The sequence below is a fragment of the Malaya genurostris genome, chromosome 2 (assembly GCF_030247185.1).
Source record: "Malaya genurostris strain Urasoe2022 chromosome 2, Malgen_1.1, whole genome shotgun sequence".
Taxonomy (NCBI): domain Eukaryota; kingdom Metazoa; phylum Arthropoda; class Insecta; order Diptera; family Culicidae; genus Malaya; species Malaya genurostris.
Window position 1 is genome coordinate 104,684,734 of NC_080571.1, and position 27,220 is coordinate 104,711,953.

General features: G+C 38.0%; 1 protein-coding gene across 1 annotated transcript in view; it reads left to right on the forward strand.

Annotated features, from left to right (window-relative positions):
* LOC131429458 (neuronal PAS domain-containing protein 4B) overlaps nt 1–27,220 on the forward strand; it is a 155,243-nt gene that overhangs the window by 59,569 nt on the left and 68,454 nt on the right. The window contains exons 4-5 of the mRNA XM_058593593.1: nt 12,579–12,643; nt 22,057–22,146. Coding sequence (XP_058449576.1) covers nt 12,579–12,643; nt 22,057–22,146 — 155 coding nt within the window. The remainder of the gene's footprint in view (nt 1–12,578; nt 12,644–22,056; nt 22,147–27,220) is intronic.

Consider the following 27,220-nt stretch of genomic DNA (forward strand, 5'->3'; position numbering starts at 1 on the left):
GTTTTCCTACTCGATAAATTTCTTACGCAAATAACACATGCACTGATTGTTAGAGTTCATACGATGATCTCCAGCCGATTTTTTTTGTTGAAAGTGAATTTCTCCATACTAAATCACATACAAACTTTGAACCGCGGGCGCGATCGAGCTAAAATTTTGCATGAGGTTTATGGGATCCAAAAGGAACACGAAAAGTTTGGTGGAGCTGATATCAATATTTTGTCCCATCCTACTGTATACACTTTGAATAGATCTAGTTATTGAAAAAAGGTTGAATTCGAAAATACTACCATGTTTTTAATATCCTACTAAGTCAAATTCGAACGAAAATGTTTCTAAAAATGAGCCGTGCTCAAATCAAAACGTGGAAAATGTACACAGTCGTTCAAGTCCTTAGAAACAAAAAAAAACACCTTTAAAAATCGTGCTTACCATTGTTTTCAACCATCGCTTTATCATGCAGCACTCAAAACTCCTACTATCGGGATAGGATGAAAAAGTCTCTCACAAAAAGGAATATTGAAATCTCCGTTTAAAGTAGACCAATTTCAACAATATGTAGCTCGTTGGATAGGTATTACCAAAAGGTATATAAGTTTGCATCATATTTTGTTTTTAAAACTTACACAACTCGAAACGTAAACATCAGATCTTAAAACAATCGATTGCATTCAATTCTAGCTGATGAACAGACCTTTCATTTGGAACTACTTGGAACTCATCAAAATCGACCCAGCCATTTTTGAGATCTCGACCTCTTTGCTAACAACACACACAAACCCACACACGGACATTTGATCAGTTCGTCAAACTGAATCGAATAGTATATGAAATTCGGACCTTAGAATATTTTTCGAAAGTTTGAGCAAATTCCATACCATTTCTTAATATCTATAGAAAAAAGTAAAGGGCGGTAAAATTTTAACGAATCATATCAACCAAAGAAAGAGAGCACAAAGTTCAACCAAAAGAATGTGTGAGTCGGAAAGTATTTAATCCCTTTCCAATGCTATTTGAAACCAGTGTATCAAACTAGCATTTCTAACATTTTCCTAATGTTATACAAATTATAAACAAGTTGAATCATGTTTGGCATCTTTAAACAAGCCCAAAGTGTGAGATAAATATTCAAAAAAATCATAACTAATTCAAATGCCGCTTCAATTGAAACTTTTTTTTACTGTGCTTGCTTGTGCTGCACCCAAACACTTATTAGCGTAGCCATTTTCTGTTGCTGTCGATGTTTCCGATAATTTGTTCGACGAATCGAATAGCGTGATAGTAATAATGAACACACCACACTAAACTTGGATATGATATAACGTGTGTTGACAAAGGCATATAGTTTTGTTTTTAATTAATTAATAGCAAGGTTGTTCATGTTCATGTTTCGTGGTAGGATTAGATGTTGTTTTCAATTGAATATCTAACCGTAGTGTGCTTGAGGAAAATCACATTCGACTGGAACAGCACCATGAATGCCAGATTTCTCTGTGATTTTGTTCCATTCTGCACAGTTGGTTGGTTTTGTCGAAATGAGCTCATAACTATACTTAAAATTTATATAACTGCTGATGCGACAAGGGAGTTTTTTATCTTGTATCCGCTGTTTTTGTCTTCGTTTTTTGCATTAGTCACTGTTCGCTTGTTTGACTGTGTAACTTTTGGGTACTTGTTCTGAATTCGTCGTTTTGTTGTTTCAAAATAATCTCGCAGAAACGGGGATTGATTTGTATTCGTGTAGCAAAATTTTTCGAGCAACTGATGATCCCTAGTTGCAGTTTTGTCGTCGATCTGCGGATTCTTTTCCTCTTTTCCCGGTTCCAGAATTACCGAACGACAAGTTGTTTCAGGGTGGGACAAGGTTTAACGAATGAAAAAAAACAATGCTTTGTTGCGATTTTTAGTGCTTTCGTTCAAAAAAAATATTCATATGTATAATACAAACGTTTTGTAACTTTTTCGTAACTAAATATTGAGAAATTAGCCGGTGAAGGAGTGCTTTCGAGTACGCCTTCTTCTTGATTTACGATGGTCACCGCAACAAAGCAGTTTTTCTTGACCCCAACGTTTTCATTTGCAATTTATTTTTAGTTTTTAGAATTTTTGGTGGTTGTTCAAAGTCAAAACTGCGATTTTCTCGAAAATACTCAACTCTATAGCTGTAGTTTGGGTATAGTGTGTGCAAAATTTGAAACTAAATTGGTGAAGTAGTTTTTCATATGACGATGGACGCGTTTAAAGTTAATTGTCGATTCAATTGCAAGAAACCATTTCTTTTTCTAGGGTGCGCATAGAATCTAATGGCGTTTTCGTTTTTAATTTGCACTACACCGGTGCAGTGCTACACTGAGGTATGAATAAACGAACAAAAATGACGAAAACATAAACAGTAACCATTGACTACAATAAACGATTCCATTGCACAGAGCTACACCAAACTTTTGATGAGTGCTACACCAGTGGTATCAGTGCAGAAAAAGTGTAGCACTGGTGTAGTGCAATTGGTAAAAACGAACGGTTTCAGTGCAGCTTTCGCTACACCAGTGTAGTGCAATTTAAAAACGAAAACGACATAACACTTTCAAAAAATCTTTTTTTTTTGTATTTTGTTATAATAAAACATTTCAAGAATGTTTTGTCAATCGAAGTAGCCCTCTTTCGCCTGTGCGCCGAGCTTTTGCTTCTTGGCGGTGTCAGATATGGAAAGAAAAAATTTGACAAAATATTCTAGAAATGGTTTTGCAATGACTGAGCGGAAACATATATTGGAGAAGCCAAATGAATGAAAAACTAACAGAAAAGATGATTTATTGGAAAAAGATACGCTCAGAGACAGAACTCGAACCTGCGTTCTTATGCATTCCGTGCATACGCGCTACCATCTCGCCACTCTGAATCTTGTTTTAGTCACTCTAAAACGCCAGTCAGACACAGTAGAGCGTACATTAAACATGGTATAACATCCTGGCCGTCACCCGACCGATATCTTACATCCAAAACATCTTCTCTGTCCATCAAACACTAGTCTTCTCGCTATACGTTCTACTGTGTCTGACTGGCATTTTAGAGTGACTAAAACAAGATTCAGAGTGACGAAATGGTAGCGCGTATGCACGGAATGCATAAGAACGCAGGTTCGAGTCCTGTCTCTGAGCGTATCTTTTTCCAATAAATCATCTTTTCTGTTAGATTTTCATTCATTTGGCTTCTCCTATATATGTTTCCGCTCAATCATTGCAAAACTGAACTTAGTTATGGCGGCTTTACGTCAACCCAACTAAAAATTAATAAATCGTTATTCTATAAATGTTTTATTATAAGAAAATACAAAGAAAATATAAGTGATTTTTATAAACCCACACTGAATCATCGATTCTAGCTCCATACCCGTCTTAAATTTCAACTGTTTTCATTTGTTAAAAATCTCAAAATAACACAAATTGTTATACATATCAACTGTTGATTTACTTGTGTTTTAATTTTGTTATGTGCATCTGATCGGGTAGATCCCTACAGCAACTTCGTCGTCTGCATCTTATTCTCTTTCTCTTTCTGTCCCTCGCTAGCGTACTGCAAAAACTTAGCACCAAGCTCTTGCCTCTTTGCGGTATAAGATAAGAAGAAATAACGACCCATAACTTCCAGAGTTTTGCATCGATTGACTTGAAAATCATTCTTGAAATATTTTACTGTAAGAAAATATAAGGAAGAAAAAATCATTTTTCAAAAGTATTAGACTCCACCCGTCCCTTAAGGAAAATCTTTTATATTCTTCAGCTTGTAGGTCATATAAGTTAATGGCCAAACAAATCGACTCTGACTATCAGAGCTGGGAAAATCAAGATAAAAAAATCGTCAAATCGAGATCACTGCCGAAGAAAATTGCTTGTAATCTTTCCCAATAAATATCACTACTTATCTGATCTTTTAAAGATCGGTTGATCAGTGATCTTCAAATCACATCGATCAAAATCGGTACCGATCTTCCGTCACATAAAATCAGTAGTGATTCTGAGCTAAAATGATTCTTTTTTCATGTAGGATCAAGCATGATTCGATCAGCTTGGTGAAAGAAAATCACATATGATCAAGATCAGACATAAGTGTCGATTGATTTACGTCTAAAATCGTTGATATCCCGATAAGGGGTGGACAACAAATATCCGCGTGTCAATGAGAGTCAAAATCATGGGAAATTTTCAGTTTTGTATCATTGGAGAATTCTCCTTCAACACTCATTATCACCCGAGTTGGGAAAAACACCGGTTTCACTACGGCACGGTTTACGTAGTTTCAACATATGATCTCGTTTCATGCACGTTAGATTTCGCAACTGGTTGTTTGATTCACAATAAAATGAATATGTCAAATTAGGGCTTATGGAAATAATAAGTTTGGATCGTAATCACATTGATATTGCAAATATTAAAAAAAAATTCCACCACATAGTGATTATAGCGACAAAATACTTTATTTTGCTTTCAGTTGGTTGATGCTGATAATGATGTTCATGCACTATTTTGATTAAACCCAATAAAACGCTATTCGCTATGAATTTGATTTATATAAGTAACAGGAGCGCAGGGTTTGAAAGTTTCAAACACACAGTAGGCGCTGCGTTTGAATTGGCGTAGCACTCCTGTTACTTTTGTGTATGATATTCAAACTAAATAGATAAAATTAGTCAGCTTGCTGCATCACATGCTTTGTGATTGAACATGTTTTCCTTATCATTATTATTATTATTATTCACAGAATATATGTTAATGTTATTTGCTGGGTTTATTGATATTACTCCTCCAATACGGTATTACTCAATAAATTCCAAATGCACCAAGAAGCATTAAATTCGGATGCGAACGACCAAAACAAACTCATTGAAATTCATTCATTCTTTCTACCGTACTTCTAGTAAAGTAGCTATAATTGTTCTCAATCGCTGTGTAAGTGTAATCAAAATCAAATACCGATAACAGACTTTCGTACCGGTCCCGTGATACGAAATCGCGGTGTTGTGCTTTCTTAATCCTTACCAACACATGTACGTACCAGTGTGGTTTATAATCCACCTTGGCTTACCACCTATCATTAGATTCCCGAAAGTAAGGAAATCCATGATTGATTGGTGCACCCAAGCTCATATAAATTGACTAAAATGATCAGTGCATAACATAAGTTCAACCGTTTGAAGGAATCATCTCCCTACACTCATATTAAGCAAATTTATGAACTTTTGCTGATCACAACAGAAATAATTTCTTACATCAATCATTTCCGATCGAATCAGTAGCGAGCTTTTTAGAATTTAGATCTTTACTGATCTCGACTTGACATGATCATGATCATACAAAAATCAAAATTACTTAGAGATCAGATCATATGTGTTTTCGCAACGAAGATTTTTTCCTTGGCTAAGAGCACTTGTAATGAAATCAGTAGTGATTTCTTAACGTACGAGATCAGTGATTTTAAGATCAGCAGTGATCTAAGATCACCAATGATTTTTGATTTTCGGTGATTTTCCCAGCCCTGCTTTGAAGTACTAATAATGTCTGTAATCAGCAAGTAGTATCGTTAAGGACTCTTGCTACGCTCCCTCCCCTATAAAATATACCCTTGTAACTATCTCTGAAGAGCAAGAAGTACCGGTGCCAAGTTTGGGGGCAATCCGATGTGTAGTTCCGGAGTTATGCCGTTACAAACATATAGACTTACGTTTTAATTCATACACGGAACGACCGAAATTAGCTCTGCGTCTAATTCGTATTACTGTTTTCGAATTAGTTGATTTTAACAACAAAATTTTCAAAATAACTATGAAGTTATTTAAAATTGAGAATTTACTTTGCTGAAAAAACTCTTACTATTAGAGAATGTGTTTCTTTGGTGAATATCCTGGACAAAAACCAACAATATGGCAATCCAGCACGAAATTCTCATTTACAACTAATTTTGTTATTAAAATCAGAAAATTTGTTTCTATTTATCTATCACCATCATTACCGAAGGACAGCACAAAGAAAACAAAAATGAAATTGGTTTTATTAACAAGTTTATAAGCCAAAAGCTCATGAGAAAAGTCAAAGCAAAACAATCAATTGAAAAGCTAAAAATGACAGTCTTGTTGAAACTGCTTGCAAATTGTTGTGATGTTTTTCGCTTTTAGTTACGATATATCCATATGTAAATTTCTAAACCGATATGTGAAAATGACGTAAACTCTGAGCCGTCCGGTGCTCAAAGTTTTCAGTGAGAGAGTCGATTTCGTGAAGTCGAATGAATACAACAGCGATTTAGAAGAAAAATTTTCAAAAAGAAGATTATGTTCCGTTTATGTCTTTTCCCAGGTTGGCGGTTCAATGCATAGGACGCTGGTCTTACAAGCCAGTTGTCGTATGTTCGAGCCCCGACCTGGAAGGATTCTTAGTGTCAGTAGGATCTATAGTACTAGCCATGCAATGATTCTGTACACTAAGAATCGGCTGCGAAGTCTGTTGAAACAAAAAGGCAAAATTTCACAAAAGGAATGTAATGCCAAGACTTTGCTTTTTTATGTTTTTTCTCCAATACAACATCGTATTTATAACTGCCAATATAGAAAAGACAACCGCGACTGAATTTTTTTTCTGTAGTAGTGTGCCATCTAGTAGCTAGTAGTCATTACGTTGTTAACGTTTTTTCGGTGACAGAGCGCCATATAGCTGCAAATTGTAGAAGCCAATTCAACCATTTATGTTGGTTGAAAACTACGTTTTTTTTCTCTAATACAACTAGAAAATTAGTTGAATGGAAATGAAGTGTGACTTGGGTAAGAAATGACAGCACGTTGAATTGGTGAATTCAACTAAAAAATACCCATTTCAATTTCAATTTCATTATTATTAAAAAATCTAAATGAGCAAAAGTAAGATTTTTTCAGTTGTCTCAAAAAATAACTAACTAAAATCATAAAATCAATTAATTTTCTCACCAAAATGCTGATTTCGGTCTTTCCGTGTGTATATAGAAGGGAGATATGAGGACAGTATCATTATACCACTAGGTGGATTAAAACGGGGTTTTTCAATTAGAACCGATTATCCAAAATTTTCAATTTAATCATAAAAGTCAATATATATATACTAAAACTATTAAATGATAATAGCGACAATGAATAAAATCTTCTGATTTGCAATGACGACGATGGTTCGTATCGTAATCCATGCATAATCGTGGGATATTGGATCGTAAATTAACTTTATAAATGTGGATGTCAAGCTAGAATCAGTTAAATTGAATGTATAAGTAGGAAAAAAACTAGAAAAAGGTGTTGAAACGTTGATAATTTGCAACGGTGAAGCTCACCGGTTTACTATTGATACCGGCTGATAATCGCACTGAAGTCATGTGCACTTGGAATTATAAACGATTCGCCATCTGATGATGACTAGCAAGCGTCAATTCCAATAGTTGTGCTTACGAAGAGCAAAGGCTTATGTGGCGATTAACAGCGGCTAATGTAAACAAGAATGAATTTAATTAAACAATAATTTAAACGTACATTTTTGTGCACATTTATCATGTGGCTCCAATGAGGTACGATGTTTACTGACGTTGGCTCATTACCATCAGATCGTTTCACACGCCAGATGAAATTACAAAAAGTTTAGTTGAGCATCTGAAATGGCTTGTCAGCGCAAAGGAACGATCTCTTCGCTAACCGAAATTAATCTGAAGAATTTGTAAGCATTACACACAAATTCTTGAATGATAAACAGCATGTTTAGCTTTTATTGTCTAGAATACAACTTGATACCAGGTTTTCGGGTTGAAAAAAATAAAACACATTCCTCAGATTACAGGTTCCATGTTACTTCAATAGATCAATCAGACAATTGCTACACCTGTCATCGCTCTATTGGATATCGTATTTTGAATCATCGCCATGACAGTGTACGGTAACGCTCCCATTTGGCATTTCCATGAGTTTTTCCGGTAATCGAGGCGCAAGCTTGCAATTCCTTTGACTGATCATGAATCAACGCCCACCCACCGGTACAGGATCGAACTGCTTACTTTGACGTCCTCGTCGGATTCACCGACCGTCGGTACAACGAACTCAGCAGCTCACAAGAGCTGGCAGGCAAGACAGCAGACAAACGCGAAACGGCCCAGGAAAAGGAGGACGAGGAGGAGGAGTAGGATTCAATTGACGTGCCGTAGCAGGTAATTGCGGTCTGTCAAGACCATTTAGCGCGAAATATTGATGGCAAAACACATGCTCGGTAGGGGAACGTATGTTTCGCAGTATGCGGCACCGGTAGCGGGCCACCAACGCGAAGCGAAGAGCTAAGCTCGGAGCTTGCTTGCAAACTTTGTGTGAACTCATTGTGCCACAAACTATCGCCGCCACCCTGCGCGATTGTTACCGGTTACACTCCCATAAAACCTGCCATGGAGGTACTATGAAACGGCAAAAACGTGGCTTTCACGCGGAAATGACCGAACGTGAGCGTGGGAGCTATTGCTTCGGTATGGGAAGTATGTAATAGGATGTTCAGCATTGGAAAGAGTCGATTTATTGCTAAGTATTTGCTTATTTTGGATATTAAGTGTTTTTTTTTGGTAGGTAGTTTGAATATATATGTGCAAATCCAACACCCACCGCGGTTTATTTATTTATTTATTTACATGTAATCAATAGGGGATGTGGACTGGACTGGACGATAATTAATTATATTTCTAAGCACACTTAAAAATTCGATCAATAGTAGAACTGTTATATCTATAATTAGTACGGCTCAGAGGTAATCGAAAAAAATACGTTATTCCGAAAAGCTCAACTGTTTACATTTAAGAAAATTTTTCTGAAGAGTGCAGGGCATGTTGTTCAACATGTCAGCAATTAAAAGAGCAGCTCATAAGGGTCGTTCTAAGGTGGCTGCCGAATAACGAATCGAACAAATCTGCGCTGTACTGGTTCTATTCGGTGGACGCCATTGTGGTAATAGGGTCAGTGTTCGTTAAATCAATCAAACCTCTAAATGTCTTTAATATTTTTATTTTTTGTTCAAGTGTTGATAATTTGGTTCTATTTGATAATTAAAATGACTTTTTGAAAGAAACGTTAAAAAAGGTTTTTTTCTGTATGTTATTGTGAAATGAAATTTTTCGTCAAATTTTCGACAAAATCATGCCATTTCACAGATTTTTTTTAAATATTTTATCTATGCCATTTTCTAAAATAATTGGTTTTAGCCTTTCTCATATAGAAATGCTATGCAATGGCTGTGAAAACCGACTTTACAACCGAAGCCCGCAGGGCCGAGTATCATATACCATTCGACTCATTTGGTCGAGATCACAAAATGTCAGTGTGTGTATGTGTGTGTATATGTGTATGTGTGTGTGTGTATGTATGTGTGTATGTGACATTATGTCACTCAATTTTCTCAGAGATGGCTGAACCGATTTTCACAAACTTAGATTCAAATGAAAAGTCTTATGGCCTCACACAAATTTCTCAAATTTCGTTTGGATCCGGCTTTTGGTTCCGGAATTATAAGGAAATATGTGAAAGTTTATTAAAAAATGCACCCTCAATTTTGTCGCACATTCCTAACCGATTTTCGCAAACCAAAAAGCAAATGAAAGGTATTGAAATTCTTTAAAAGTCTCCGAACAGTTGATCCAGATCCGACTTCCGGTATTACGGATCTTGTTAGTTAGTTAACATATATAAAACTACTTCGGGACTACTAGTCCCCGGTTTCTGGTTCCGGAAGCAACAATAATAGAGAAGAATTGAAATCCAGTGAAATAAATAAAAACATATCGATGCAACTGCACAACTTGAACCGAGAAACATTAGATCACAAAACAAGCCGTTACTCGACTTAACCACATAAGCATATACAGCGGCACTTAGTAGCCGAGTGCAAATTACACTCAGAATCAGATAAAATCTGGTCGAATGGAATATTGCGTCACTTAACAAGTTAGGTAGTTATGAATAGTATCGTTCGTAGAATTATGTTACCTGCAAAATTCATATTTTTTTCCGTGTAGATTTGGATTAAAACTGATTCAATTTGTAGGCTATATTAGTTACTTACTAAACGAACCGACTTCGGCTATACTGGTTCCAAGTTCCCGGTTCCAGAAGTACCGGAAATAGTGGTTAAAAAGTTTCAAGCGAGACTCACTCAATTTTTTCAGAGATGATTCGGTTGATTTCCACAAACTTAGGCTCAAATAAAAGTTCCTATAGTCTCATAGGTTGCTGTTTAATTTAATTCGGGTCCGACTTTCGGTTCCAGGACAATAGAGTGAAATGTGTTATTTAGTGTGACGATGCAGAATAAAGAAAAATTCCTATTAGCTTTACATAACCGTTTACAAATTGAAAAGGTTATGTTAGTTTATACCCAAAGAAAGTTCCTTATTTTTTCAAAATTGAAACTAAATTCTTCACAGAATCTTCTAGCGATATTTTTTAAAATATAAGTAATATGAGAAAGGCATCACTACACCACTAGGTTGATCAAATTTTTTTATGTTTTGGACTTCTGAAAATAGAGAAAAATACATTATATAATAATAAAACATCGTAGGATTTGAATCCATTGAAAATTCGTGGAACAGCAATTTATTCGAAACCTATGACGAAAAGTATGACGAAGCGCGCATTTGTCAACACTCATGGAATTTTCCAATGCATTTTCGTTTTTCCAGAGAATTTTTGGATACCCACGACCTCAACCAGATTATATGAAACCAAACAATTCCGTAATGTACATTTCATTATATTCAATTGGCTGAACCATGTTGGATTGTTTTGTATAATAATTTGTAAATTAAGTAAAATAATAAAATTTAATTTTAAATAAACCTTTTTAATCCACTTAGTGGTGTAATGATGCCTTTCTCATATTACTTATGTTTTCAAAAACAGCACTAGAAGATTCTGTCAAGATTTTTTTTCAAACTTTAATAAAATCAAAAATTTTCTTTGGTATAAATTACCATCACCTTTTCAATTTGTAAACAGTTATGTCAAATTAATATAGATTTAAATGTGGCAACCCTGCACCCTATACAAAATTGAACAATGCACGCTATGTACTAGGCGGGTGCGTTTTCTTCTTCTTCCGTATCAACACGTACCGATGCATACCGATTTTGCATAATTTTGTATGACAATTTGGAAGTTTTGATACTAATTGCCCTATAATTTCGGAACCGAAAGTCGGATCTGTATGAAATTGTACAGTATCTTTTAATACATTGAGATGTCCCAGATGGAATTAGAAAACAGAAGATGTCAAAGTTTGTAGGTGTGCTTTGCAAAGAATTTTACGTTTTAATTTGGACCTATCTCTGGAAATATTTCAAGGAGCAAGACACTTTGCAAGCGTATGAGTAATGTCAACAATGTGTGCGTAAAAAAATCCTGTGCTTCTTTTCCTGATTTTAATCAATAACTCTTACATATGGTTGAAAAATAAACAAATCAGTTTATTCTGCTTAGAATTGCGATAGAAGAAAAGCAAAAATCTTAGTCTAGAACTCTTCCGTTTTTCTGAAAACTGCTCACTTACAACATATTTGATTAGCAACAAACACATTCTTATATGGATTTTCTCATGCAGAAATTATTGCGAAATGAAAATTTACGTAGCCTAATTTTAAATAAGAACCTTCAATTTAACACGCGAAAGGCTGGATATGGAAAGCTGTCGTGAAATTATTTATGATTTTAAAAAACTGCTTTTTTGACAGAAAATATTTAGTTTTGTTTATTTTGTGTAGCGCGATCTAATACAAATACATTGAAGCAGTTCATTTTTTTTATTAGGGTATTAAAATGTACATTCATAAAATGTAAACCATCAATAATTTGTGAAAAATTGAACAAAACTCATCATTTGGGGGTTTGGTACCTCGTGAGTAGCCAGTTTATGCAAAGTGCACATGATTTATTTCTAGTTTTTACGTTTCGTCTTCGACTCATCAGTGCATCAGCAGATTATGTTGAACTGCTGATGCAAAACCCCCGGATCAACATATTCCGCTGAGCAGACGTAAAGTTAATGATCAAAACTGATATTTCATCCAAAAAGTCAGGCTTAACATTCGTTTGAGAATAAATTGTTACTAAAAAGGATTGGTTTAAATTCAATCGTTTAAGTCACTTTGGTAAACTGGTTGCACTGCAGATACACAGATCTGTAACATACGTACCAAATAAAATGTACGTAATACACCAATTACCAACACAAGTAAACGTTGTTTACATTTGATTCTTAACGAGATCTCCAATGTAAACAATTCTGTTTAGTGCGGCGAACGACCCACACGTGGTTAAAGTCACAAATAAAAGACAACAACTACACCCCTTTTTTCGTTTTTCACTTTCTGTTTCGTGAACTTCTTCGTTACTTGTCACTGAGAAAATTATTGTCGAACTTTTTGTGGTGAAGCAGTTCAAGACTAAGTTTTATAGTTTGATTTCCAATGATTAGATTTTTATTTGCCGATTGTGTAATTCATTTGATTCATGTAACTCACATTCAGATTTTTGTATTTATTTTCAGTGTTCAAACGTTCTATTGATATTGGACTGCATACAGCTCCTACGCCAAATATAGGATTTTCAAAGGTAAGTTGTGATGAGGGGGAATTAATAAACGAAGGAATATTTGTTTTGGGATCTTTCTTAAATCGTAACGGTTGTTTTCACTATGAATGTATTTTCAATTTTTGAAGTCTCAAGAAGATTTAGGGCCTTTATCATCTTTCCATAGACGTGGTTTGTGTTGTGCAATACTAGTCTAACCAGCTGCCACTATAATCGAGGAGCACTTTTAAGGTAGCTTTAGTAGTTTCATATGTCATTTACTCGGTACAGCAATTCTAGCGCTTAGTGTTCATTGCGGCCAGTGAGGTCCCAACTACGGTATACTGGCAATAAAGAACCGTCCACATATACGAGAAGGCAAACTGGAACATATGTTGAGACTGGCGAGTGGTAGTATATTCTACTCCTTCAGTAAAGTAGGGTGATACCGGCTTGAAATGGTGAGTGGGCTAATGCCACCGCTGTCTTCCATTCCATAAAAACCGTGGCAGGCCTTATGGCGCATCGTCTTAGCTTCTGTCATCTGGGTGGGATGCACCAATCCTGATCTACGCTGATCCGGCTATTTGCTTATAGTCAACCTTCGCATAGATAACCATGAAGTCACGAAGGCGGCTACTTGCGGACCAACCTAAAAACCTTGGGTCGAATCCTGTTGAAACCCTATCGAGTATGATGGCGGCCAAAGAGCAACTCGACGTGATCATCGCCTTTACGAGCGAAAAGAGCAACATCAGCAAGGCCCTCGAGCTGATCCTACAGAAGCTACGTAAGACCGTGAACGTTGCAAAGAGGAATCAAGAAGCGCTAATGCTCCTTAACACAGTCTTTCTCCTTCCAAAGTAGCTCGAACCAGGCGACGATCGACTACGAATTCTGTCTAATTCATCAACGAAGTAAGGGTCAGATCGTTAACGACATGGTCACCGAACTCGAGTAACGAAAGCGAACCCGAATCTAGAGAAGAGGGACGCGACAGGAAGCAACCTGGAGTGGAAAAGTTACAACCTAAAAAAGAACAACCCAATAAAGATCGGCCCTGGCTTAAGGTCACCGGGAAGAAACCGAGAGAAGAGATAGCGGTAAAAAAGAAGCCTTATACATCAAACCGACAAGAAGAGGTACACCGGCTTCCTCAAGGCTATGCGGAGTAAGTCAAGTTGGCTGGTTCGTAGCATTCGACGGCAAGATACTGCTAGTCCTAAAGGGGAGCGGGTCATATCGCCGAAAGCCATTTCGCCGAATGCCATTTCGCCGAAAGTCGTTTCGCCGAATGCCATTTCGCCGAAAGTCGTTTCGCCGAATGCCATTTCGCCGAAAGTCGTTTCGCCGAATAGGTCATTTCGCCGAAAGTCGTTTCGCCGAAAGGGTCATTTCGCCGAAAGGGTAATATCTCCTACATCTTATGTCTCCTGTATAACTGATGTGGCGCAGCCACATAATCGAAGCCAAGATGGCTCAGCGGCACAAAGCTGCCGAGCCGACGCCAGCTGAGTCGGCTGCCGACCCGCCGTCGGAAACGGCGGCCTCTTGCATACAAACCTGTAACCGCCTCGTTTGCCCAGTCTACTCAAAGCTAGGTTTCTTTGCTTTGGTTTCCGAACGAGCGGTAGCGAGGTCGGACAGCACATGAACCAAAACGATGTGGCGTAGCCGCATTAGATATTTTTTTCATTTTCACTTAATAAACGGAAAATACCACCTACATTTGCCTGGTAGATACACCTATGCAATTGCTTTGATGCTTAGTAGCTAATAGTCAACAAGTTTTCTTGGGAATTACTTTCTGAGGTTCTTGAATCAACCTTTATTCAGGAGTACAACAATCAATCATTATTCAAGAAGTACAATGGTAGGTCAACAAAACGGGCGTTAACGCTGTCATCTTTCGTTTGTCTTTAATTTAAATCAATTCTAATTACGATTTCAAGACGTTTCCAGGATTCGGCGAAATGACCCTTTCGGCGAAATGGTTTTCAGCGAAATGGCATTCGGCGAAATGTCATTCGGCAAAATAACCCTTTCGGCGAAATGGCTTTCGGTGAAATGACCCTGATCCGTCCTAAAGAGCTGTCACTTCGAAACTCGGGCGCTAGCTCAGCGAGTTATAGGTGATGGGGTCAAAATGAAAGCCCTGCAAAACAATGTGACTTTCCAGTACAATCGGTTAGACTAAACTATGAGCGCTAAAGTCAAGCTTTACAAGCGTTGCGGAGGCGAAAGTCACAATGCATACACATTCGACTGGAGCAAGAAGAAGACTTAACACCACGCTATGGGGGCCTCGCCTGTCCCTGCAACGGAGTTAGTAAAATGACCTGAACGTAGTGCGGCTAAACTGTTAGTGCAGAGGGAAAGAGTTGATAGCCGTCCTGACACGGGCGTGCGAAGTAACTATTCTAAGGGAGGCTCAACCGAGGACCAACAAACGATCGGTCTACTGGTGGAATAAGCGAATTGCAGACCTTCGAGCAACCTGGACGCAAAAAGCTAGGTCATCGGACATAAAAGTAAGAAGGAACGAAGCGTTCAAAACGGCGAGGTTAACTTTGAACAAGGCTATTCGTGCAAACAAAATAGCCTGCTTCGATAACCTGTATCAGGGTGATAAATCCAATTCATGAGGTGATACATACAGAATGGTTATGGCCAAAACGAGAAGAACACCCTCTGAATGTAGTCAACGAAGCTGAAGGAGATCAGAAGGATCCCCTCACCACGACACCGGACGAGGTAGCTAGGGTGACGAACGGAGAGTTGTTGACGGTTCTAAAGGTGGCTATAACCTCAAAGCGGACATGTTCGAGAAGGTCATGCAGAGATGACCGCACGAGCACACGCTGTCGGACATTTGAAAAAGGCATAGTTTTGTACTATTACTAAAACATGCGAGATCTCTTGGGGCGTCGCCGTCGGCGTATAGACCAATCTGCCCGATCAACACCACAAGGAAGCTCCTGAAGAAAATCATCTTGAACAAGCTAGACCCGTTATAGAAGAGGCAGGAGAACTGTCCAACGAACAATAAGGGTTTCGTAGAGGCAAGCCGTCGACGGACGCCATAAAATTGGTGGTATCCACCGCGGAGATAGTCATCCAACCCAAGCGACGTGGAATTCAGGACTATGCGGTTGTGACGCTAGACGTGAAAAACGCATTCAACAGTGTTTTCTGGGAAAATACCGCAGAGTCGCTATTTTGGCTGGGGGTACCGGGAGGGCTATGCAGGATCCTGGAAAGTTAATTCCATCACGGGTAGAGAATGTCAGGAATCCAACTTGGGCCCTCTTTTGTGGAACATTGTGTAATAGTTTTTAGTTGGATATGTTTGGTAAGTAATTTCATGAGTTTTTGTAACAAAAGTGACCATATTTCGTATTACTACTAGTGAAACCAACTAAAAACCTAAAATCATTAATCAATGTAACGGTCGATATGGCGGCGATTTCACGTCATATGTTGTCTTTGAGTGAAGCTATGGTTCTTCAGGAATCAGGAATCAGAACAAATTGGCTCAAATGGCACGTTCCCCTTGATATTTGGAGATTTGTGCCTTGCCATCAATTTGTTTTTAGCATCATTTTCCCGATATATAAGAGGAAAGGATTGAAAGGAAATGGTAAGGGTTGAACTAGGAGGATGGGAAAAATTGACGACACAAAAACACATAAAAGCAGAAGTAAATTCTGCACCCCTAAGGGATGCTGAACAATCTGCTGAGGATCACATTTAGTGGAAGCAGAAGGAAATTCTGAACCTCTACGAGGTCCCGAACAGTCTGCTGTTAATAAAACCTCCAACCCCCGAGAGGATTTAGAGATCTTACAAAAGCGACACCATTCTGCACTCCCGGAAGAATGCAGAACGACTCGCAGTATGTACGAGCAGAAGTAAATGCGGTACCCCCCAGAGGATGCCAAACAATCTGCCAAACCCTATTTAAGGTGAATACAGAAGGGATTCATTCACTCCAGGAAGAACGATGAACCCTTCTGACTATAGCTCCTTACCACATTGGGTGAGAAACGAGAGAATATCCTTCAATTTTAGCTCCACATACACAGACTCAACCATGTATGGAGAACCAAAAACCCGGATACGTAGCTGCGTCAATGCGGGACAGTTACATATCAGATGATATGAAGTACCATAATCGCATTCACACAAATCACACGAATAATACTCAGCACGTTGAATAGTAGCCATGTGATAATTGAGTTTGCAATGTCCAGTCAGAGCTCTGACCAGAATACTTCAATGATACTTGGAGAAATGCAGTAGACACTTTGACATTTTCAGATTTAAATCTGGTAGAAATGCTTTTGTCTGAGCGCAAGTTTGCAAGCTGCGCCAGTAGCTGGCATGTTTGGATGCAGCCCAAGAACGTATCTTGTGCTTTATCCAACTAGTTGAAAGTGGTAAAGCTGGTTCAGGACCAACGAAATCATTCGTTGCACCAGCTCTAGCCAACTCATCAGCCCATTCATTTCCAGTAATACCAGAATGGCCGGGTACCCATATGAAGTAAACAGCATTTGAAATGCTGAGGTCTTCAATTTGAGTTCGACATGCGATCACTAGATTCGACCGTGAGTCATTCGAACTGAGTGCTTTTAAGGCTGCCTGACTGTCGGAACAAAAATAAATACGTTTACCACAGATCCTCTGCTGAAGTGCCGATTGTACTCCACACAGAATTGCGTAGATTTCTGCTTGGAACACAGTACAGTATCTACCAAGTGAATGAGACTGCTCCAGCCTATTTCACGACAGTAGATACCAGCACCAGCACGACCATTCAACAGAGAACCGTCCGTAAAACAAACTATGTGTTCATCAAGTTGTCGTTCCAGACAACCAGACAATCATTCCTAACGAAGAGGATAGCTCACATTGAATGTTTTAAAAGGAAAACTGCATGTGAGAGTTAGGTCACTAGGAGCGAGTAAATACTCATCCCACGGAACCATTTGAGACCACAAGCGAGTGTGACTGGTAGCATATTCTAATGGGTTACTGTTCCAAAGCCCTGTAACCCTAAGACGGTATGCACAAGATAATGCTTCTTGTTTTAGGAACACATATAGTGGTTTAATGCACAGTAGCGCCTCTAGAGCAGCAGTAGGAGTTGTCGTGAATGCTCCTGTCATCGCCATTAGGACCATCCTTTGGAGATGATTTAGCTTTGACTGAACTGTCGCGACTTCTCCTTTCTGCCACCATACAAGACATCCATATGCTAAAATTGGTCTAACGATAGTTGTGTAGATCCAATGAATATATCTGGGTTTGAGTCCCCATGATTTTCCAAAAGCTCGTCTGCATTGGCCGAAAGCCATGCAAGCTCTTTTAATCCTGAAATCAATGTGAGCAGACCAATTCAGTTTTGAGTCAAGAATAACCCCGACGTATTTAACTTGATCGACCACAGTGACCCCTGAAGCAAAGAACTGCAACGGACGAGCTCCTGTAATTATCCTACGATGAGTGAAAAGCACCATTGATGTTTTGCCCGGATTTACAGATAATCCAAACCTGACAACACCATTGTTCAACAAATCGCAGGGCTTGCTGCATTAAATCAAAGAGAGTGTTAATGCTTATACCGGTCATCAATATATGATAATCGTCGGCAAAACCATAAGTCGGAAATCCAAGGTTATTAAGTTTCCTTAACAAACTATCAGCGACTAGGTTCCATAAAAGTGGGGATAGTACACCACCTTGAGGACACCCACAGACACTCAGCTTTCTAATCTCTGGCCCGCCGAAGCGATGATCAAAGAAGTTGATTGCTAAGCATTGCGTGTATCCAGTAAGGGAAAAACCCAAGATATTCCGTTCACGACTGCAATGTTTAACCTCCTGCAGCCATTCAGCCATCGGCACGGAAATACACCTTGACTTAGGAGTTCCTATTTTTGTGGCCTTTTACGACATGGAATAGGAAACCAGTGGATCAATTCTTGGTAAAAAATAATTCCGCCGGATGCCACACGGCTGTCGGACATTTGAAAAAGGCATAGTTTTGTACTATTACTAAAACATGCGAGATCTCTTGGGGCGTCGCCGTCGGCGTATAGACCAATCTGCCTGATCAACACCACAAGGAAGCTCCTGAAGAAAATCATCTTGAACAAGCTAGACCCGTTATAGAAGAGGCAGGAGAACTGTCCAACGAACAATAAGGGTTTCGTAGAGGCAAGCCGTCGACGGACGCCATAAAATTGGTGGTATCCACCGCGGAGATAGTCATCCAACCCAAGCGACGTGGAATTCAGGACTATGCGGTTGTGACGCTAGACGTGAAAAACGCATTCAACAGTGTTTTCTGGGAAAATACCGCAGAGTCGCTATTTTGGCTGGGGGTACCGGGAGGGCTATGCAGGATCCTGGAAAGTTAATTCCATCACGGGTAGAGAATGTCAGGAATCCAACTTGGGCCCTCTTTTGTGGAACATTGTGTAATAGTTTTTAGTTGGATATGTTTGGTAAGTAATTTCATGAGTTTTTGTAACAAAAGTGACCATATTTCGTATTACTACTAGTGAAACCAACTAAAAACCTAAAATCAATAATCAATGTAACGGTCGATATGGCGGCGATTTCACGTCATATGTTGTCTTTGAGTGAAGCTATGGTTCTTGGTTTATACCTTGGATTTCAAATAGCCCTTCAAGAAATGTCTGGTAGCGTCAAATCGGTTGATCTTGGGGGCCAGTCAAAATCATCATTTTTCGATATGACTCGTCCGGGGAACAATGGTCGTAACAAATCGATTGTAAGTCGAGCTGTATGGCATGTGGCACCGGCCTGTTGAAACCATTTTCACTAACAATGGGCATTACAAAACCATTTATCATGGCTTGATAACAATCGCCATTAACAGTTTTCGTTGCTCCATCATCGTCATGGAAAAAATAGGAACCAATTACAATATCGGCACAAACACCACACCAAATTGTAACTTTTTGGTCGTATAGAAGCTGTTCTTCAATTATTTGTGGTTTTTCAGTGGTTTAGAACCGAAAATTTTATTTATTAACGCATTCATTTAACGTGAAATGTGCCTCGTCCGACATGATGATTTTTGCAAAAGTTGGCCTCATTCTTGGTCATTTCGATAATCACTTCAGCGCTTCCTTTTGGTGTGTACTGTTCCATTCCAATGCAACACATGAACAAATTTTGAAGTCAATTTCTAATCTCAAAATTAAATCGAAGTAACAATTTTGAAGCTGCGACATACCTAAGAACTTGCACCTAATTTCATCAAGTTTTTATGCATTAAAATTACAGCGTTGAGTGGAATGGATGCAATTATACTATACCGTAGGTACTTCGGGACAAATTACCGACCGGAAAGAGCCCTTGAAAAGTGTTAATCTTCGATTGCGATGCGGCAGAGCACAAATCGGCGTATAACAACAGCTTGCGTGATGAATTCAATTAAACTTAATGACCGAGAGTTTGCTTCTTTTATGTTTGGTTTACACGAATTTGACATTGAAGCAAATCGTTCTGTAGGTCTGTGATCAATTTGGAATCGCACCAGGAATCTCCTTCCATCGAATGGAATTGAACCAGCACTGCAGACTGGTTGGCTCAAATGATACCGATAAGTCGATTGTTCCAAATCGAGCCTGGCGCCGTGACCTCTTGGAATCAATATTTACCGTTTTTATTACCCGATAATAACTGCTAATCCGGCGGAAGATTCCACCGATGTTTACTATCTTCAATCTTCTCCTATGAATCATCGAAATGCAATAAAACAGTATAATAATCGGTATAGACCTCGACCCCGCTTTTCATGGCATTTCTTACCGCTTTGCCTCTCGGTTTCCATAGTTTCTAGTAGCAACAACGACCAAACATCTAAAGCGTACAGCATGATCGGTCCAATCGGTCCTACCAAACATGAACAAATAAATCCGAGCTGAAACAAAACACATGGAAGATCAAGAGAGCGCAACTTCGAAATCTATAAATGAACATATAAATTACCCCTTTGTGTACGCCTTTGGTCCTGCTTTCAGAAGCTGCTCCCGCAACCGCTTGTCAGAATATTCATTTTCCGCTAGGGATGAGCTAAGGTGCTGGAATGGAATTACATATACTGTCAGAAGTTTATTAGTATTTACAAATACTGCAGAAAGCTACATCAAAGTGTGACGCGACGAGTTCAGAGTGACCATTAAAGTCAGGGAGATGCGAGGGGTTTCCAGTAAATAATTTGCTATCCAGTTTAAATCATCTCCATAACTTTACGATCAACAGGGCAATTATTTTGTAATTCATTGTTATCACAAATTTTATAAACTTTTTCGTTGACAAAGATAACTAATATAACAGTGTTAAATTACAGTTTTTAGACAACTTTACTGTCCAGTAACCCCTTGATCCAACTGAAAAGTAAAATTCGCGCAAACTGAAGTAAATCTAGGAATTGCACTTAGGTGATCGATTGCATCGAATACTTATTGTGATTATAAGTGCACTCTACCGTCGGATACACACTCAACGACAATACTCATTATTTGCATCACAATTGCTGTTATTCCGCGAATCTCATGTGAGGGCGAATGAGTCGATCGATCGATCGATCGACCGATGACTTATTGGGCTGCATTTGGGTGGTGCAGTGGAAGCCAAGCGGAGAGGGACTAAAGATCCAATAATAGGTACCGATGATTTCTGATCTCGAAGCAATTGTAGAAATAAGCGAAACGACATTGCAAACGACGGTACGGGGGTATAAATATAAGATAAAATAAACAATAATCGATTATCGCAATGCGGATACGATGATTGCAGTACGATTTGGTGGCTGGTTTGTTTCATTGGTGATTGTTTTTCTGCTGCTCAACAAAATTGCTTTATTTCAAACGTAGAGGGGGGCTCGGGTGGGATTGATTCGGTGGGAACCTAATTCGATATCTCGTTAGTACAACGAGCGTTCAATCGGCAAACCGAACCTTTTTTTTATTCCAAAAATGTGGTGGCAACGATTTGCAATATAAGTATCCGACTAAACTGCCATGTCTCGAAAGTAACAAAACGTAGGTATTGGCCAACAGTTTCTGAAATGAGTCTCCAATATTATTACCATCGGTGTCAATTTCGGATTTCGCCGGCAGCGACAGTTCGTGTGAAAATCACTTTCATCAGAAATAAATCTGTGATTACCCTCATCATCGTATTTTGTCTGGGGCGACCGAGATTCGAGGTTCGAACGGGGGCGGCTACCACCGATTATTATACTGATTTGTTTTGTGATTGATCTGGCTTAAAGGTGTCTGTCGAGAGCATGCTCTCCACAAGTCAAATCCATTAAAGTGGTCGTAATTAATTTATCTCATTCCACTGATCCGGATTTTAACATTCTCTCCTACTTACGACTTGTTTTTTCTTGGTAATATTTTTCATTTCAGGCCATGTCCGGCTTCTTGATGATGCTCACGCAAAACGGGAAGCTTCTGTACATCTCCGATAATGCCGCCGAGTATCTGGGACATTCGATGGTAAGTTTGTAGCGATATTTCTGTCATCAACTGTGGTTTTGAATACCCAAACTAATAATTAACAACTTAGGTGAGTTATTTTGTACAAATAATAAAAAGGTTAAATGAACTTTTGTGCATGCATTCGACAAAAATACAAGAACGGGAGCTTCTAGAAGAAAGGTCGATATGAGCAAATTTAGCAAATGACTATTTCTTTTATTAAAAACGTAGTTTTGCTAATATTGGTAGATTGTTTGAGCTGCTACATTTTCATTTTCCATTTAACATTAATCAAATTCGCACCAAAATATGGACTTGAAGTTAAGGTAAAAACTAAAATTATTTAAATAAATATTAAAGAAATCTTTTGCCATTTCTCTATTGGATGGTATTAGAATCAGTGCGGTGAAACTTCATTTCAATCGAATATTATTAGATGAAAAAGAAATTTGTAGCCGTTGACTGTCAGCATATCCCTTCTCATTCATTTTACTTTTGTTGCCTAAGCTCCCAGAATTCATCGTCAATGGAATAACCGTACATAGTCACTTGAAGTTTTGCTTACTAAGTTTGTAGCGCCAGGCAGTCTACATGTATCATTGCCTTCACTGTGGGTAATGAGCAAGTGCGAATGAATAGGCATAAACATCAACTCGATAACACAAAACTCTCTCCGACCATAATGATAAATAGAGGGTGACGGTTCTCATTTGAGTTTCAATTATCACCGGCAAGCTGAAATCGATAATTTCGACTGCTAAATATGTACTGAGATGTGTTTAAAAATGACAACTGAAAGAGGGAACAATTATTTTATGTTTATTTTGTAATTGATATTTCAGTTATCATGACTGGTTTACCTTTCATCCATTATCTTGAACCAATTCGAATTTTTACATGAACCTCACTTGAAGGCCGCTCTCTCATTGAATTGTAATAAATCTTTTGTTACTTCAAGAATAAACTGACGATGGTGAAACTGATCTTCGATAGAAAGAGAAACGAAGGACATCCGGTGGAGCTCTCAACGTGTGAGGATGTTGTTTTGCACTAGTACGATGAAATTTTGTGTATTTTTCACGATTTTTCGCGTTCTAGAGAGAATCAGTGTTGCGACGCCGCGAAACTATCATCGGGAGTCACTGTAAAAAACATTACAACCGAAAATAAATAAAAGAATCGAAATTTAAACCACAATCGAAATATAACCTATAAAAAGGAAAATGAACAATACATGTGAATAAAACCACAATCGAAATTAAAACATAAAATAAAATACTTATCTAACAATACACGGGCAAGATGGGCCAACACTGGCCTCAGCCTGTCACGTTAGTGACACTACATAGAAACGAATGAAGGACGGGATTATGTCCATTCGGTGCGACAGCGAAGGTTGTGTGTTAGAATGTGAAGTTTACTGAAATAGAGTGATCGTCAGTGTGTGTACACATTCGATTTCAATTGAATTGAATACAGTTTTACAGCTCTGATTAGAATTGCTGTAAAAAACGAACTTTCGAACGGAGTCTCGTAGACTTAAGTACGATTCCGACGGTCCGTACCCTTCCGTTACAGTCAACCTCCGTCACCGCCACCATCAAAATTAGTTACATGCATTCTTATGGAGACATTCACACACAACGTCACCATCACGGAACGTCTTGACGAACGGAACGTGTGAACGTTCCGGTAAAGACGTTCCGGTGACGGTTGGAGACGGATCGTCTGAATCGTACATTATAGTAATATATACCATACGATTTAGCTTGGCGAGATCGTGAAATGTATGTGTGTGATTTCAAAGATATTTTTACCGCTCAGCTATTATTGAACTTTTAATCAAGTTCGAAAATCAAGTGGCTGTCACTTCCGGTTTCGGAGATAACGGTATAAGTGACGTAAACAAAAAATCTCTCATTTTTTATCCACTGAATTTTCTCGAAGATGACTCCACAAATGTCGAAAAACATAGGCTTATTTGAAGGCTAACAATGTCAAACAAGGGGTAATTTCCATTTCGAGAGATGCAATGTTATATTTGACCGACAAATCCCAGTGTTTTTCAATGTAACAAAATTTCTCGGAAATAAAAGAATCGATTTCGAAAGACTTAGACTCGTTTGAAAGCTACTATAAGGCTATTCGGTAAGCTCACATTACTAATGGTCGCGGATGAAATCTTACAAATGTTTTAGTGAGACTATTTAAATGGCAAGAAGAAGGCATTATCACACCACTAGGTATGTTAGATAAAAAGGGTTCTTTTCAAATTTTAGTATTTCGATTGGTTTTCTGATTGTTGACACTAAGATTTAATTCCTCTGCTCGGTAATATTTTTGACGAGATATTTCGGTAATCCAGAATTATAGCCAAAGGAAAACAAACAAAAAACCGTGCTTAATCCACCTAGCAATGAGATGATACCTCTTTTTAGCAATCCACATGTGTTTTCTTGCATGAATATTCTTCGGTGTTTCAGTTCTCATGACATCATTTTAATAACCGTCGTTTTAAGCGGTAATTTGAGATTTTAGTCACTCATTACCCTCTAATGTCGAAACTGCAAATCGGATCAAATTTTAATCTAAATGTGTGACAATCAATTGAACATCCCATGAGACGTCGAAGTAAGTTCCACTTTAGAGTTTACGGTTATTTACGGTACTTCTAGAGCCGGTATTCAGGAACCAGCATAACTCCACAACGATTCATATGACCATAAATTAATATGACGAAAAAATTTCAAAAGTTTTGAGTCAAACTTTGGACCTTTTTGGGATTGTCATCTTCTATATCGGTTTGAATTTTAAAAACTCATCACACTGTAATTCCACAATCAAAAGTCAGAATCGGATAAAATCAATTAATTTTGTATATGACCATCAATCCTTTAACTTGGAATTTTGTTCTATTCGATTTGGCCTCTTCTAAGGAAACGAATGAGCTTTGAGAAACGATTCGATACTGGAACCGGAATTCGAAAATCGGTGTAGCTGTGGTCAGTTGAATTCACCTGAGGAGCTATATAGTTTACATTTGATTCAGAATGTTTGAGAATCAGTGTAGAGAAATCTTTGAGAAATCGTAGTGCGAATTAAATTTTTGGATACCTTCCGAATCGAAAACTGAAATAAGGTAATTTGGCTTTCGAATATCCAAATCCGCAAACCCGATCAACCTGATTAATTTATGTGAAATGGACGTTTTTATACTAATCAACCGGAAGTTGGGTCTGACTGAAAAGCAAGATGTTTTATAGGATTTTAAGACCTTTTATTTGATTCTTAGATGGTTCTTAAACTTCATTTGAATCTTAGATCGGTTCAGACATCTACGAGAAAAATGAGTTACACTATTTTAATTTAGTTTCACATATCATCCTGTAGCTCCGGAAACTGAAGTAAGATTCAAACGTATTTCAGGAACCTTGTTTGGGAGCATGAAACTTTTCATACGAATCTGAGTTTGTAGAAAATGACTGAATCATCTACGAGAAAATTGAGTGAAATTATTTGTCACATACGCATTTGCTGATCTCGACGAACTGATTCGAATGGCATATGGGTGTTTTATTTTTTCAGCATTTATTGCTGTAAGTAGTGTAAATCAATATTATTATGGAATTGCTTTCAACTCGAAAATTCTGCCGTCATCTGGTTTACATATGTCATATTCGAGTGATTATGTTGCCAAAAACGAACCGTGCTAAAATCTGTCCGAGAAAAAGTTACGAAAAAGAATACTAAACACAGTTTTTTTGGAACTTAGAATCAATTGTACGTAACAGTATAAAAAATCGTGTTTCACGTAGCTCCCAAGCATTGCACAGTGGAGAAAAATGGACCAAAAACGCGACGATTCATTTGGAGGCATGATACAGCTGACCACAAAGCACTTTTATGGTGTAAAATGGTCAGTAAATTCGATTCCATGTATTTAGAAGGACCGCACGAAACGCTATCATGTTCATTTTACCCCAAGTTCCCTTTTTATACTGCATTGTCTTCAAGCTTAACTAAATAACATGAAACCGAAGAACTTGCAGAAGAGCCAATAGAGTGTTTCCGATGTGAAAAAGTCTAACAAATCGATTGCATATAGTTTTATTGACAGCAGAAAACTCATTGTACCGTTTTACCCCATTACTTTTCTAGTTATAATACTCAGTTGAAATATGATCTACAATCCAAAAGCAGATCCAATACGATCTATCAATATTGGTTCATATTACGCGCAAAACATCTGTGATCCAATTAAACACAATGTGAATGACGATACTAGCCTGTTTAACCCGTTTTACCCCAATTTATAGCATAAGTCGTATTTCTGGTTAAACTTTCTTTCGCATACCGAAAGCAGGATGATTGCGGTTGATGAAAATCGATTGGTCGAATTGATTTTTTTCCTTAGTTTCACAGTTAGTTTTCGAAGTAAAGTAAGAAAAAAGAGGAATTGGAGCAAAACGGGCATGATAGTGAATTTTGCGGATCTTTTAACTATCATAAGTCGATTCTACAAAAAAAGTTGCATAAGAAATACTAACTTTGAAAATATTTGCTTAGGTTTTTATAAAATTATTGAGCAAAGTCGCGTTTTCGATCGTTTTTTCCCCACTGTGCATTGCTTTGTCATACAACGCTCAAAACACCTACTACTGGAATAAGGCGAAAAGTCGCTTACACAAAAACATCGATATCTCCATTAAAAATGGACGGATTACAACAACCTATGGCTTGTTAAATAGCTGTTACCGTGCGGAATCTAAATCGGGAAACATATTCTGTTTTCAAGGTCAATTGTGACAGATATTTTTACAGAAAATAAAACCTCGTATAACTCAAAAAGTAAACATCCGATCTTAAAACCATTCAATAGCGTTCAGGGTGCCGGGAAGACCGACATTTGCGACTAGTTTAATCAAAATCACACTTTGCTTCTGAAAATTACCGTAAGTTATCATTATTATTATGACGAACGATAAGTACAAAGTATGAACATCGTTTAATAACTAATGAATGATAATATGTTTGCGTTTATTATGTTGCGTGATTGGATTTTTTTATAAAAAAAATAAAATTCGAATGATGA